Source organism: Herpailurus yagouaroundi, unplaced genomic scaffold (genome assembly GCF_014898765.1).
Source record: "Herpailurus yagouaroundi ecotype Mexico unplaced genomic scaffold, PumYag 28, whole genome shotgun sequence".
NCBI lineage: Eukaryota > Metazoa > Chordata > Mammalia > Carnivora > Felidae > Herpailurus > Herpailurus yagouaroundi.
In genome coordinates this window covers 163,634,049-163,649,559 of record NW_024412376.1, presented here as the reverse complement: position 1 = coordinate 163,649,559, position 15,511 = coordinate 163,634,049, and the positions used below count along the sequence as shown (strand labels likewise).

Below are 15,511 nucleotides of genomic sequence, written 5' to 3'. Positions count from 1 at the left end.
TGGATGGATGGGTGATGGATGGATGGAAGGATGGATAGATGGATGGATGGATGGATGGATAGATGGATGGAAGGAAGGATGGATAGGTAGATGGATGGATGGATGGATGGATTCACTGCTTTTCTCTGGGGTCTATATCCCCATCTACAACTTAAAGCTGTTTGACTTGATCTCTACGGGGCATCAAACTTCTGGATTCTCCTTCTCTAGAGTGAGTATCCTTATGTTCCCTCCCCGACCCCTCCAGCATACCAGAGCCTGCAAATCCTGAGAGTCATGCAATAACCCTTCGGCTGCAATCATTCTTTCCGTGAGAGTCACCATGAGCTGTCGGGCTTTGGAGCTGGAACACTTAAATTGGTCCATAAGAAAGTGCTGGATATTTTCCATCTGTTTCCAGAAAGCTTCCATCTGTGAAATGAGAATGAGAAGCAAGAAGGTGGGTGTAGAAAACTTATTTAAGAAAGCTATAAAGCTAGATGGCTCATGTCTGAGAATTACAATTCATTCCTTATCACAAACTGAGATTCTAAACAATTCTGCAATTCCGAGCGAGCTTATCTTGGCAATAATCGAGTTCTGTAGAGAGGTTCCTCCTCGGAGTATTGTAGGTGCCCGTCAGTTTCGAGGTGGCTTTTCAGCAAACACCAGTGCTCTGCTGATAAGGAAGGCAGGCACAATGAGATCACCCGGCATAAACAGCTTAAAGACTCTTAAACAGGCCATGATTGCTGCCTGGGGAGTGCGTGAAATTCGACAGTGTGCTCCTGGAAGCTTCCAGATCTCTGAAAGGGATTCAATGTGTTCTGGAAATAAAAGCACGAATGGCCATTTACATTTTAGTTATTGCCCTCAAAGTACAAAAGAGCAAATCTGGCAGAGACGATGCCGACCATGAAAACATTCTGCTTTGAAATCTTTTTCCTCCCCCCCCCCCCCACCCCTGCATCTCCTCAGGAGGAGAGGTGGGAATCACGGAGGGTCTCGGAGTATCGGGGCTCATTCAGCTGCCCAGAGCTGTGACAGCCGTGACATCGGCAGTCAGGACAACTTCCCTTTACCGCACACAGGTAGATGCCAGGCTCTATGCTTCACGCATTTTATTTCCAGGTGAAGTGCGTATTGGCTGGATGCAGGGACAGGCTCAGAAAGTTAGGTCGCTGATCATGGAGCTGACGGGAGGCAGGGGCAGAGTTGGTGAAGGTCCACCCAACTCCCCCAGGAGTGGTTTTCTTCCCCGTGGCTCTGCCTCTCAGACGCTGAATTCGTCTGGGCACCTCTGGCTACACTGGGCATGGTGGCACCAGAAGCCCACCCTGACCTTGTTGCAATGGCGAAGGGTGGAGATAAACGCAACCTGAAACACTGAGTCACTCTGAGCAGCCCCCTCCCAGGGGCTGGGCACGGCCGAGAGGAAGCGCTCACCTGAGTGCCCTGGCGCCTCGTGTACTCAGTAACCCGCTATTTGCCCCAGTCAGCTGGCAGCCCATCCATCAAACCTCCAGCCTCTCACCTGTCCCTGCCGCCAGATGACGTCCTTCCCGACGGCTCTAAGGGAATGTGACTGTCATCCATGACACCCCACACACCCCCAAACAGAGATCGATGTCCAGCCGGCTTTGGCACTTCTCCTCCAGCTCCAGGGAGCCAGGGTGCCCCTCTGTTCTTAGAAACTTTTGATTCCCTTTATGTCCGGAACATGATTTTCTCCCGGTCCCTCAGAGTCCATACTCTGCCTTCTTGTCTCAATTCTCCTTGACTCCTCCTCCTTAAGTGCCAGCAGGATCCAAGACTGGGCACCAGGCTGCCTCCCCTACCCACTGTACAGACACCCTGGCTGGGCGTCTCCAATGCTGGAGGTCGCCGTACTTCAGAGAATCTTGGGCATACTATGAATCATCTGTCTGAAATACGCAGACATGGACACACGGGTCCCTTGCTTCGGGAGCCTGAGGACCCCGGAATCCAGGCTGAGCGCCCTCCCTCTGCCATCTCATGCCACAAACATCCTCGCTCCCCGTGTCATCTGACCCGAGCTTAGCGGACTCTCTCCATCCTTCGGCATCTCCACCTCAAGATGTCAAGCCGGGACTCACCAGCTCCCCTCCCAACTTAGCTCTCGTTCTGGGGTCCTTATTTCCACAGTGCGGATCCTCTACACCCGCTTCTCCCCCAAACTTCCTTATCTGCCATCCTGTCAGCTCTCCCACTTTTTCTTACCCCTCTGCTCCTACTTGCATTTGCCTTCCACGAAATTCCTACCGCCCTAGCCCCAGAGCTCATACCTCTCCCCCACACAGCAGCCTGAGTGGTCCTTCTGAGACAGAAATGGACCCAGCCACATCGGCTGCCAAACTCCAGTGACACCCACCTCCCTGGCACAAGATGAAAACCCTCGGGCCGGATCTCTGGCTTTATCTTGCTCTGCCTGCGCCTCGGCACCCCCTGGCTCCCTTCTCTGCCAGCATCCCTCCCCCGACATCTCCCAGAAAGCCTGTCAACGGGTCTCTTCTTCTATAAAGACTTTCCTAAACCTAGGGTACAACGAACTTCTCTCTCCGCGGCACCCCAGCCTTCCGCTGTTTTCACCTATCACAACGCTTGTGAGCTCTAAAGTCTGCATTCTCCTCACCTGTCGCCTCCCCCGCCAGACCAGCCTGTGCATCTGTCTGGCAAGGCCAGGTCTAAGTTCATTCTGCAACCCCAGTGAGCAGCACAGTCCTGGGTGCCAAAAAATGTTTGTTTAATACCTAACGTAGGAACAGGGGGCAATGGAACTGAGAAGCAAGAAAAGGGATATTTGAGAGAAGCCACCCTGGCTAGAATTTAAACCCAGCTTTCACGAGTGACGCCTCGGGCTGGAGAAGTTAGCCGCTCACATCTGTTCCTAATGCACGGGGTGGTATGACATAGAGGGTTAGAGCAATCTTTGCTGAGAATGATCAAAAGATCAATCTAAAATTTAAACAAGGGGAATTCATTGGAATTCCCAAGGAACCTTGGCCCCTTAATTATACCTTCTCTATCACATAACTTCCGAAACTGGATCCCTGGCTCTGGGCAGAGCGCAACAGGGAATTCAAGTGTGAAACATGCTTCTAGAAGCCATCTCTTTAATCTCGCCAATTTAACTGTCCCAGAAAGCAAGGTTTTTATACAGGAAAAAACGAATCCATCGCATACATTATCTATTAGCTGCTCAGAGTATTCTCGCTCCTTCTTTTCCACATCTGCCAGAGTGATGTATTCAGAATCGCCAGTCCCCAACATTTCCGTGTTTGATAGTTTGACCTGAAGTCCCTTTTCTAATTCCTCCAAGTCCTGGGAAAAATAGGGGAAAAAAAAGCAAAAAAAAAAAAAAAAAGCAAGTAAAAAACCTAATATATCTTAAATTCTACAAAAGAAACGCTTTTATCTTTCACCATATTATCATAAAATATTTCTTAACCATAACTGCCCTAGGCATTGTCCTACTTAAGGTTTGATGACAGAAATCTATTTTTCTCATTAAACATAGAGCCTCAAGAATACTAGATTCTTTTCTTCTATACTCCTCATTCCACAACCGCCCCCCCCCCCAATAGAATGTATTTTTTAAAAACGATGAAATAATGTGCTTCACTCCTTAAAGTCCTGGAAAATACCATCACATCTGGGGGTTGGAGGGGGAATCCTTCTTCCCCACTCCTCTGGTTTCCGTGGGGAAGGAATACTCTCTACACCCTAGGGGAGGCGTGAAGCAATGCAATTGGTGGGTTCCACAGCAGGAAGTGTGCACCCATAGCTTGTCCAGCCTTTTCCTCTTTGGCATGGACCATTCAGGGGAGGCCATTGCTGTGGTGTGGCCTTGGCCCAGGGTGGGCTGGGCAGGCCAGAGGTGGCCAGCTTCGCCCCAGACGAGGCAGGCATTTACCTAGTCCTGGGTTTATGACTCTGCTGCTCAGCTAAGCCACGTCCTCAAAGCTGCCTTGTGAAGCTGACCTCTCTGTATGTGTCCCCTTGACTCTGTCTCTTAATCAACTCAGAACTGGAGCAGGAGCCCCCTCTGTACCGAGTCCTTCAGGCCCCGCCGTGGGGCGCGAGAGGAGCCCCGTCTCCTCCAGGACCATGTCGAGAGAACTGGAATCTGTGCCAGGGTGGCTCCAGCTTCATTCGGAAAAAAGACGTTGCTGAAAACTGCTTCTGCGCGTCCATGGTGAAGCTGTGCGTGATTTCAGGCCCTTGTCACTACCAGAGAGAGACGCTGGCTCCTGCCAGAGGGAGAGCCTGATGTTTGGGGAGTTGGGGTATTTCGTCTGGAGTCTCTTCCCTGTAGGAAGAGGCGTGCTGGGCTCGTCACTCAGCCTTGAGGACCCCAGATACCTGCGCCTCCAACTGCACGCACCCCCATGATGCTGCTTCTCTCCCAAGAGCAGCCACCGGTCTGAGTACCTTTGTCCTCGTCTAGAAGTCAGAGGGTCATGATGAGCATTAAATAAAAGTACACATGGGAAGCACTTGGCCAGACAACCTCTCGATAAGCAGCAGCCACTGCAGTGATTACCCTGCTGTCCCAGTACTGGTGGTGGAACCGGCTCCTGGGTCTGCAGACTACAAAGCTTGTTACCGTTTTCGTGTAACACAGCTTCGTTATTACTTGTGCAATTCCCAGTGTCGCCATGATTATTGTCATTTATTCACTGGAGAGTCATTTAAACCCAGCCTCAGTTTCCTCAGCTGTAAACAAATAATAACAGCTACTCCCAGGGCTGTTGTGAAGACTGAATAAAATAATGTGTGAGGGGGCGTCTGGGTGGCTCGGTCGCTTAAGTGTCTGACTCTTGATTTCGGCTCAGGTCATGAGGTCACGGCGGGTGAGATCGAGCCCCTTGTCGGGCTCTGGGCTGACAGCATGGAGCCTGCTTGGGATTCTCTTGCTCCCTCTCTCTCTTCCCCTCCCCGCTCATGCGCTGCATCTTTCTCTCTCTCTCTCTCTCTCTCAAAACTAAACATTAAAAAAATAATTAAAAAATCCAAAAATAAAAATACCCAACCTTGGGCAGAAGCTAAAGGTAACAGTGGTTCTCTCTGAGGAGCGGGTATGACCAACACTCTTCTCTTTTTCCTGCTTTCAGTATTTTTCCAAATTTTAATAATAACTGGTCATTTTTACATTTGTACACATACTTTTGTATGACTGCACTGTTCAAAGGCAAATATTGAAATAAATTATTTTTACACGTGAAAGCAAAAATAGTTTCATACGATGTTGTGTTTTACATATTGTAATAAACTCTTACTAAGTTACCTTGAGATACAGGTTGAAGACTTACTTACGTTTTCTTGTTTCGAAAGAATCCTCTGGTATAATTCATCATCAGACTTCTTTTTGGGAAGAAGATCAAGGAGGCACATTTTTAAAATCTGAATAAACATCTATGGCCAAGAAGGAAGACATAACGGAAAGGTTTAAAAATGGTCTCTCTCTCTTCCTACCTCCTTTCCTTCACCTGCTCCCAGCCCCTCACCCCATCTCAATCTCTATATATCTCTTCACACGTACATATTTTTACTATAGAAAACTATCTCAGATTATAAATCACGACGATAGCATTTTCATGAAGCTTCTAAAAAACATGCTCTATTTCTTTTGTTGTCTTTTTAAAATTTTTTTATTTTTTAAAAAAATTTTTAAATGCTTTTTTATTCATTTTTGAGAGACAGAGCGTGAGCAGGGGAGGGCCAGAGAGCGAGAGGGAGACACAGAATCTGAAGCAGGCTCCAGGCTCTGAGCTGTCAGCACAGAGCCTGATGCGGGGCTCGAACTCACAAACCATGAGCTCATGACCTGAGCTGGAGTCGGACGCTTAACTGACTGAGCCACCCATGCACCCCATATTATTTTAATTTTTTTAATGTTTACTTATTTTTGAGAGGGAGAAAGAGTGCAGGTGTAGGTGGAGCAGAGAGGGAGGCACAGAATACAAAGTAGGCTCCAGGCTCTGTCAGAGCCCGATGTGGGGCTTGAACCCACGGACCATGAGATCACGACCTGAGCCGAAGTCAGACACCCAACCGACTGAGCCACCCAGGCACCCCTTGATTCAAGAAATCTTCATTAGGCGCTTAACGTGTGCCATTCCTTCCACGTTGCCCATTTCCCTGTGAGTCAAGAAAATACAAAAGGCAAAGAGTGTTGCTTCTTTGTGGGAAGAATCAGAGGGACAGTCGTTTGGACCTGGGATGTATGACATCATCCACTCCAGCCTCCTGTCTGGATGGACGGAGGCCTCCTCTAAACCAAAACGTGTCCTCCCATAAGTGGGGACACCCCGAAACGTCCAAGGGTGCTATCTCCACAATTTGTTTAACCATTCACCTACTTTAGGACCTGAGGGCATTTCCAGTGTGGGGGTCTTACAAATAAAGCTGGTAAGAACATCCACATACAGGCTTTCGTGTGAATGTTAAGTTTCTCTGGGGTAAAGGCACAAGAATGCATTGCTGGGTTTTGTGACAAACTGCCTGTCTTCCTGGGCAGCATCTTATATTCCCACCAATGTACGACAGATCCAGCTTCCTCGCATCCTCACCAGAGTTTAGTGTTCTCATCACTTGTTATTTTAGCCATTCTGATAGGTGCCTACCTCACTGTGGTTTTAATTTGCATTTCCCTAATGGCTGATATCGTCAAGCACCTTTCTGTCTGATTTTTGTACGTGTGTGCTTGCCAACTGTATCTCCTTCTTGGTGAAATGTCTGTTCATGTCTGTTGCCCATTTTCCAATTGGATTGCTTACTTCTGTTGAGGTCGGAGTGTTCTTTATAGATTTGAGGCACGAGCTTCCTGTGGATACATGGTTTGCGATGTGAATGTTTCTCTTTCTCTTCTTCCTTAATGGGGTCTTTTGCCGAGCAAAAGTTTTTAATTTTGATGAGGTTCAATTTATTAGTTTTCCCTGTGTAGGTCACATTTTCAGTGTTAAGAAAGAACTCTTTGCTAGGGTTAAATCCTGAAGATTTTCTCTTCTGTTTTTTTTTTTTTTTTTTTTCCCAAGATGTCTTACATTTTACATTTATGTCCATGATCCATTCGGAGTTTGTTTTTGTAAGACATGGAGGTCTGGCTCGAGGCCCATCTGTGTCCGCTTCTGGTCACCCATTTGCTGCATATCATTTCCTGAAAAGCTTACCACTCCTCCACTGAATTGTTTTTGTACTGTCGCCAAAATCAGACACTTTGGTGCAGGGCGTAACACATATTGTTCTGCAAAGGGCCACTTTACCAATAGTAAGCGTTTCTGGGTTGGCAAGCCATACTGTCTCTTGTGAATATTGGACTCTGCTGTTACAGCATCGAGGCAGCCAGGGGCAATTTGGGCAAGAACAGGCATGGCCAGATCGGCCCAAGGGCCATAGTTTGCAACCCTCGTTCTAAGGTTTGTTAAACACCGTTCTGTGCCAGGCTAAGATACAGATTATCTCATTTGGTTTTAACAGGATGCAGGAGGTTGGTACAATCTTCCCCACTTCACAGCAAGGACTCTTGGCTGAGAAATCTGGATAAACTGGCCTCATGTCACAAGGGACAGCCATGAGGGACAGAACCCAGAACTTTCCACCAACCTTCCTTATGCTTGCCCATGCTAACGAGCTCTGGGAACATAATGTTGTCCTGGCTTCCTACCCACTGAGGTCGAGGCTGCATAAGGTAACGTTCTTTTCTCAAGATGTTGGTCTCAAACCCATTTTCCTTTTGACCCCAGACGGAATCAGTAACGTGTATCAGTCTTGCCTCATTCCTTTCAAGTTAAAAATTTTTTAATTTGGAAACTTTACAGGCTCAGAGGAATATGTCAACCAGGACAGGGTCCCAGGTGTCCTTCCCCCTGGATGACATGTGACATCACCACAGTACAGTATCCACTCCAAAACTGACATTGGTCCAAGTGCAGTTTACTGCAGACTTCAGTTTCCACTCATTATCACCGGCAGTCGTGTGTGTGTGTGTGTGTGTGTGTGTGTGTGTGTGTATTTTTCTGTGCAACTTTACCCCAAGTACACGTTCATGTGGCCACTGCCACAACCAAGACGGAGAATGTTCCAGCACCAGGAGAAATCCCCTAGTCCTAACGATCCCTCTAATGGCACCCCTCCCCCCCACACGCCCTAATCTGTCCTCATCTCTGTTCTTCTGCTTTGAACGCTGACAGATGCAGCTTCCCTCCACCTCCTGATGAGCCTAGTGCCACTTTCTCCCTCAGGGGCCACCAGGGAGCTCTAAGCTCCTGGGCTGAATGATGGTTGCATCTGGCCTGAACTTTAAAAAAAAAAAATTTTTTTTAATGTTTATTTATTTTTGAGACAGAGACAGACAGACAGACAGAGACAGAGACAGAGAAGGGGAGACACAGAATCCAAGGCAGGCTCCAGGTTCCGAGCTGGCAGCACAGAGCCTGACGTGGGGGTTGAACCCATGAACGGGGAGATCGTGACCTGAGCCGAAGTCGGACGCTGAGCCAACTGAGCCACCCGGGCGCCCCACCTGAGCCACTTTTTTATTTTACTTTGTCATTGGCACGTAGTCAACCACGGTGTTGCCGCAGTTTCAGCTGTAACAACACAGAGATCCCACGGGTTCGTACGGGGCGCCATCTGTCTGTGGCCTGAGTCACTTCTGAACTCTGACCTGTGGTGACGGATCTCTACCAGAGAAACGGAACTCGAGGTCTCTGCGAGAGCTTGCCGTGTTTCTCCAGGTCCCGCACCCGGCGGAGATGTGCCCCTCAGTGAGGGAAAGGCCACGCGTGGAGAGCAGTCCCCAGGCGGCCTCGGTGTCAGCGTGCACATTTCTACGGGGCACCTACTATGTGCGGGCACACAGACCTTACACTCAGCCAGACCTCTTCTGGGTTCTGTGTCTGCCGTTCACCAGCTCTGCGATTTTGGACAACTGACGCGACCTCTCTGAGTCTCAGGTTCCTTGTGAGGGTACGAGAGAGTAAGGGCTTCACTGAGATCAGACATACAGAGTGCTTAGCCTAGCCGAGTACGAGTGCTGACCGAGCAGTGCTGTGACAGTGCTGGTCACACCGCCCAGCAGAGCCCAGAGCTCTGCCCGCAGAGACGACTTCACTTCCTAGAAATTCTACGGGGTAAGAGCTGGAAAAACATTATCTTTATACCTTTCCTAAAGTGGCCCAGAGAGGGGAAGCGACTTACCCAAGGTCACACAGCCCATAAGTGTGGGAGGGTGGACTAGAACCCAGGTCTCTGACTCCTAATCCAGTGCTTCTGGAACTTTCCTAGGTTCCAGCTTATGTGTCTCCCTCCAGGGAAGCCTGGCCATCTCCCCCACACTCGGGCCCCCCTTACACATGCTCACGGCACTGTATCGTTTGTTCAGACCCACTGTCTGCGTGGTGTATTTGTGTGGTTTACTGCCGTGTCCCCGTGGAGAGTGGGCTCCATGCAGGTGGCGGCTGTCCTTGTCCCTGTCCCTGTCCCTGTCCACTGTGCCTGGCAGGGAGGGGAGGCTGCCCACATATAAGACAGGCAGGTGAGTGACGGTGGATGCTTCCTCCAGGTCCCCGCAGGCACCTGCTGTCTGCTCTGGGGGCGAGGTGGCCGGCACCATGTCACTCGCGAGCTGGATGGGGCTCCGAGCGCAGTAACAGTCAGCCCTCCAGGGAGCCCAGAGCCTTTGAGAAGATGGCCAGGGCCACCTGCCTGCAGGTGGGACGCGATGTGGCCGAGCGAAAGCAGGCGGGCTGCTGCCTCAAGGCGATGGGGCTCTCCAGGCACAGTGGGGCTGCCGGAAGAGGCTCTATTTCTGGAGTCCTGGTAGGATTCCTGGTTTCCAACACTGGCCCCTGTTTACGAGGCCCTTCCTGCTCTCACGGAGCCCGCATTTCTTTTCACTGCATCCCCAACTTGAGGTTTTTATTTTTCTAGTTTCTAGCGAAGCACCTCCCGGGCACGTCTGTCTGTGTCTCCGTTTCTACGTCTCCGTCACCCTCTCCATCGGTCCCTCTCCCCTTCTCTTTGCAGCAGGCCTCCCCTCTGTAGATCTCATCCTTCAGTCGATAATTTGGGAGAAATCATTCCTCTTTGTAAGCCCCCTGGCCCCGATGCCTGGCCGGCCCTGCTGTTCTGCAGCCACAGTGGGACGCATCCCTCCAGCCCCCCCCCCGCAGCCTGGATCCAGCGCTGATTCACTGGGAGGCCGGGGCATCTGGCAGAGATGAGTCTTGGTCCGCTGCCCTCTGTGGTTCTGATGGCGCCCTCATCCGCTCCGAGAACGCACGCCTACGACAAGGTGCCTGACTGCCCATCTCAGCTCCAACTTCGGGCTCTACGACTCGGGGTGAGTCCTTCTCTCTGTGCCTCAGTTTCCTCATCTGTAACGTGGAGTAACGATGGCACCCACCTCTCCTGGTTGTGGTGAAGTTCAGAGCTAACTGCCTGTGTAACACGCCCAGGGCCCAATACATAGTAAGCAATCAACAAAGTTAGTGCTCGTGAATACAATATTATCTTCGCTATCACCACTCCCTTAAAAATGCTGTGCTCTTGGGGCGCCTGGGCGGCTCAGTCAGTTAAGCATCTGACTTCGGCTCAGGGCATGATCTCCCAGTTCGGGAGTTCGAGCCCCACATCCGGATCCTATGTCCCCTTTCACTCCACCCCTCCTTCGCTTGTGCGTGCACGCTCTCTCAAATAAACATTAAAAGGAAAAACCTGGGCGCCTGGGTGGCTCAGTCGGTTAAGTATCCGACTTTGGTTCAGGTCACGTTCTCGCAGTTTGTGAGTTCGAGCCCCGCATCGAGCTCTGTGCAGACAGCTCAGAACCTGGAACGTGCTTCAGATTCTGTGTCTCCCTCGCTCTCTGCCCCTCCCCCACTCACGCTCTGTCTCTGTCTCAAAAATAAATAAATGCTTAAAAAAATTTTTTTTTTAAAAAAGCAAAAACCGCAAATCAAAATGCTGTGCTCTTTTCAATGCCTTTTACTCCCGTCTCCATCAGGACGTGTGCCCTGGGAGGAGGGTCTCATCTTTCCGCCCCGCCCCACAGCTCTGGGTCAAGTACAGCCTGTGCCCCATGAACAGGCACAAATTGCTTCTCTATTTGATTGTCAGAAGCCTTACACCCTGTGCCTTCCTGTCATGGAGGCTCCACTGTCCCTAGGACTCAGTCCCTGAGGGCACACAGGACTCGGTGCCCATGGAGGGCCTGTGTTCACGACCCGGGAAAGGGCGAGAAACTTGGCCGGCCACCTACCAGGTGCTTCTCCCGCCTCAGCGCCGTGTCCAGACGCAGCAGATCCTTTAAGTGAAGGTTATAGATACACAAGTCAAGGTCCACACTGAAAAGTCCAAAGAGAAACGGAAGGCCTTTGAGAGTACTTGAGGTGGGGAGGGGGGTGACAGGGAGGGAGCACATCCCTGCTCAGTACAAGCCTCGGTGCATCCCGAGCCCCGATTTTAAATTCTGCAGCGTGCAGAGGTTCCCAACAGCCGCCCAAGTGATTCATCCATCACTTGTGACCGGAAGGGAGCAGCTGTCTGCGACGTGACGGGCAGAAGGCAGCAAGAGACGGAGGCGGGACAAGGACACCCCATTCCGGCATCGTAACGTCTACATCACAAGCCCTCTCCCCTCCGCCCCTGCAGGCAGACATTCTCATGCCCATTTTACAGATGGGGAAACAGACTTAGGAAGTCAATTAGCGGTCACAGGGCAGGTAAGTGGCCAGGCAGATTTGACCGTTTGTCCGGGGTGGGCACACGCACTCTGAGCAGCCCCATTCCCACCCAAACCGTGACGAGCCCAGTAAGTTCCCAAAGCTCCTCAACACCCCTTCCCAGCCACTGTCAAGGTCAGCAAAGAGCTCAGGGTCTGGGCTCACTCCTTCCACAGCCCTGAGCTGAGGTTGGGCCCGGTTCATCTCACAGGGGCAGGGCCCCTTGGACGTCACCGAACTTAAAGAGCAGAGAAGTCTGAGGACCAAAGCACAACGCTGTTGCCTCTGTCTTCAGCCTCTCCCGTGGGCTGAGCAGCTTGGTGATTTGCAGCAAAGGCTTTGGAGATAAGGTCAAACCCAACTGTACCACTCACCTGCTGTGTGACCTCGGGCATGTTACTCAGCCTTTCTGTGTCCCTTCATTCTTTGTAAAATGAGGGCGGTGATAGCAGCTACCACATAGTGTTAAGAGGAATTAATTCATTGATTAACTTTTATTCATCCATCACTGAACCTGTCCCAGGCTCCTACGGGACACAGCAGTGAATAAAACAGACCCGGTCGCACTCGTGAGACAATTAATCCCTGCAAAGTGCTCAGTACTCTGCCCAGTACACAGAAGGCACCTGATCAGTGCTAGCTGCTGTTATGCAACGCCCAGGGCACGTCGATGATTCAACGATGCCCCTAATGTCTCTCCTCGGGGCTCAGGCTGGATTCCATAACCCCCACGTTGGCCAACGCCACATGGTGAGCTCCAGCTCAGACACTGGGTGGCTGTGTGTCTGTGGCTGAGTTGCTTAACCTCTCTGGGCTTCCATTTTCTCCACTGACAGTGATATGGTCCACGGGTCTGTTTCTCCATCCCTTCCCCCGCCTTACCTCTCGCAGATCAGCACCTCGGGGAAGCTGTTCACGCGGACGAAGGTGCGGCTGAGGAACCTGTCGTCACTGGCGGTCGAGTGGATGCTAGACGAGGAGCTACAGTCCTCCTTCTCGGCCTGGCTCAGGCTCCCCAGGCTGCTGGAGGGGGAAGCCTCCACCGGCTGGTTCGGCAAGATGGCCTGCTTTAAGTTTTCATGCAGAGACGGGTTGGAGGAACCGTCGGCCAGCGGCTGGGGTCGGGGGAGAGAAAGCTCGCTCAGTCCACATGACCTATCGTGACTTTGCTTCAGTACTTCCGCCAGAGATATATGACAGCAGTCCCAAGAGGGCCAGGCTGGGGACACACTGGGAGGGGAAGAGTAAACAGGTAGAGCCCCGTGCCCCAGGGTCACGCCCACATCCACACCCCAGGGACCAGGGTCATAGCTCTTGTCCCCAGGAGGCCAGCACCTCTGCACTAGGCCCCTACCCTTTAGCCATGAGCCTGGGTCTGCTCACCAGTGGCCCACCTACACCCCAGACCTGGCCACCAACTCTGACCTCCACCTGCTCCCTGCCCCCCGCCCCCACTGCTTCTGCCTCTGTCCCAGACCCCCGGCTCTGCTCTGTCCACTGACCTGCTGACCACCTGGCTCTTCCCCACCTACACTGACCTGGGCATCACCTCCTGACCCCAGGCCTTTGAGGTGGCTCCCCACTGCCCTTAGATAGGCCCGAAACTCCTTACCAAGGGACTCAAGACCCACACGCTGCCATGGCCACATGAGGTCACAGCCTAGTGCCTGGCACAGCTGGAGGGCTCAACAAATGTCAGCCACCACCTCTGTCCAGCTTGCTCCACTGCTCCAGAATGTTCCTGCCCAAGTAGTACGGAGCCGGCTGCCAGCTCCAAACCTCCCTCGTCATTCCATACTTCTGGGTCTTTCCAGATTCTGGTCCCCTTGCCCGCAACAGCCCTCACTCACTGTCTGCTGGGCGGAGGCATCCCTCCCTCCAGACACAGATCCAGAGCCCTCCATCCCTGGTAGCCCGGTCCAGCCCATGCCGGTTACGGCACACCGTCCTACAATCTCTGCCCAGACGATGAGGGCCTCCAGGGTGAGGACGATGCTGTCCCAACCACTGGATAATCCCCAGTGCCCAGCAGGAGCCTACCTGGCAAAGGGTGTCGACGATGAATAAATGCCCCTGGTCTGGGAGTTTTGCCCCAACACCGACCCACCAGATAGCTAAGTGAAGGAGGCAGTTCCCAATGAGCGTCCCTGGGAGCAGTCCCAGTACTGCACTAAAGTTCTAATCTGGGCAAGTCTGTGTTCGGCACAGTGAAATCATTTCTGTGGGGCAGGGATTTGCAGAACCTGGCTCTGGCTGTCTTCAAAAGCAAATAATAACCGAGGAAACCGAACAAGTCCTGAGCGCTTGGATGCCACATGCAGGGCTCAACCCTATGTCTATAATCCCATTTGACCCTCAAACAACTGGTGGAGGCAGGAGGGCCCATCACCCCCATTTCCAGGTGAAGAAACAGGAGGCCGAGTCAGGAAATGGCCCATAGTAACGGCCGAGATAAGAGTTAGGATGGAGTCTGTGTGACCCCAGAGCCCGTCTTGTTTAGGGCCCGGAGAGCAGGCAACATTTTCCTCCAGTACTGGACCAGGGACTCTTTCTTCCAGGGACAGTCTCAAAGCCCAGGGCTCCTAGAAGCACCGTGGGACGTGCTACTGTCTGCAAATCTCCTGACCGCAGGTGAATTCCTGGCTTCACGTGTAAGAGACCTATAGCCAGGGGACCTCGCACAGGTCATTGGCCTCTCTGGGCCTCAGTTTCCTTATGCATGAAGAGGCAATAACAGTATGATTTACCTTATGGGAAATGCCTAACGCATGAGAAATGCTTAGCATTGGGCCAGCCCCGCAGTCAGTGTTCAGCAGGGCGGAAGTGGGATCTGCGAATGAGGAGCGATGCCAGGAACCGTGTCAGGGCCGGTGTTTGTGTTACTGCTAGAAGAGTAGGGTGCTGCCCTACTGTGCTGCCACTGGTGTTCCTGGGGACACCTTGCTATACCCTGTCCCTGACAATGCCATCATAAAGCGGATTCATCCTAAAGTTTTAGTCCATTCCACAGCCTCAAAATTATCCTTGTTAAAATGACTTACCAGAAAACCCTCAGAGAGGACCCAAAACCACTGCCCACTCCTACTCCCATCTCTAGTGCATTACTGAATAATTGCGTTTCTAAGACGGAGCTGAGGACTCTTACCCGGAACTTCTGATTGATGGGATAGATGACTTTTGCCTTCAGTGCAAATGCTGTGATGTTGCTGTTGAAAGATGGCTCACATTCCTGGGGAGGAAGAACACATGGCATCGGGTGCTTTCTAGAAAATGAAGGATAAACCACAAAGAGTTGCAAAAATGCCACACCCCATTTGTAACTGTGGCCTAGGAAAGGGACTGTAACAGGCTCATTTAGATCCCAGTAGGTGATCACTTGTTAGAAGGATGGGTGGGTGGACGGGTGGATGGATGGGTAAATGAATAGGTGGATGGATGGACAGATGGACAAATGGGTGGATGGATGCATGGGTGGATGGGAAAGTGGATGGATGGGTAGATGGATGGATGGATGGACAGATGGATGGGTGGATGATGGATGGATGGACAGATGGATGGATGATGGATAGATGGATGGATGGATGGATAAATGGATGGATGGATGGACGGATAGATGGATGGGTGGATGGATGGATGGATGATGGATGGATGGATGGATGGACGGATAGATGGATAGATGGATGGATGGACGGATAGATGGATGGATGGACGGATAGATGGATGGATGGATGGGTGGATGGATGGATGGATGGATGGATGGATAGATGGATGGATGGATGGGTGGGTGG

The 15,511-nt window shown here is 51.5% G+C and overlaps 1 protein-coding gene across 1 annotated transcript in view; it reads right to left on the bottom strand.

The window, feature by feature from the left end:
- EVC (EvC ciliary complex subunit 1) overlaps window positions 1–15,511 on the bottom strand; it is a 66,086-nt gene that overhangs the window by 44,934 nt on the left and 5,641 nt on the right. Inside the window, exons 3-8 of the mRNA XM_040494746.1 lie at window positions 14,869–14,952; window positions 12,606–12,838; window positions 11,261–11,345; window positions 5,317–5,415; window positions 3,184–3,321; window positions 253–411 (exon numbers count right to left, since the gene is read on the bottom strand). Coding sequence (XP_040350680.1) covers window positions 253–411; window positions 3,184–3,321; window positions 5,317–5,415; window positions 11,261–11,345; window positions 12,606–12,838; window positions 14,869–14,952 — 798 coding nt within the window. The remainder of the gene's footprint in view (window positions 1–252; window positions 412–3,183; window positions 3,322–5,316; window positions 5,416–11,260; window positions 11,346–12,605; window positions 12,839–14,868; window positions 14,953–15,511) is intronic.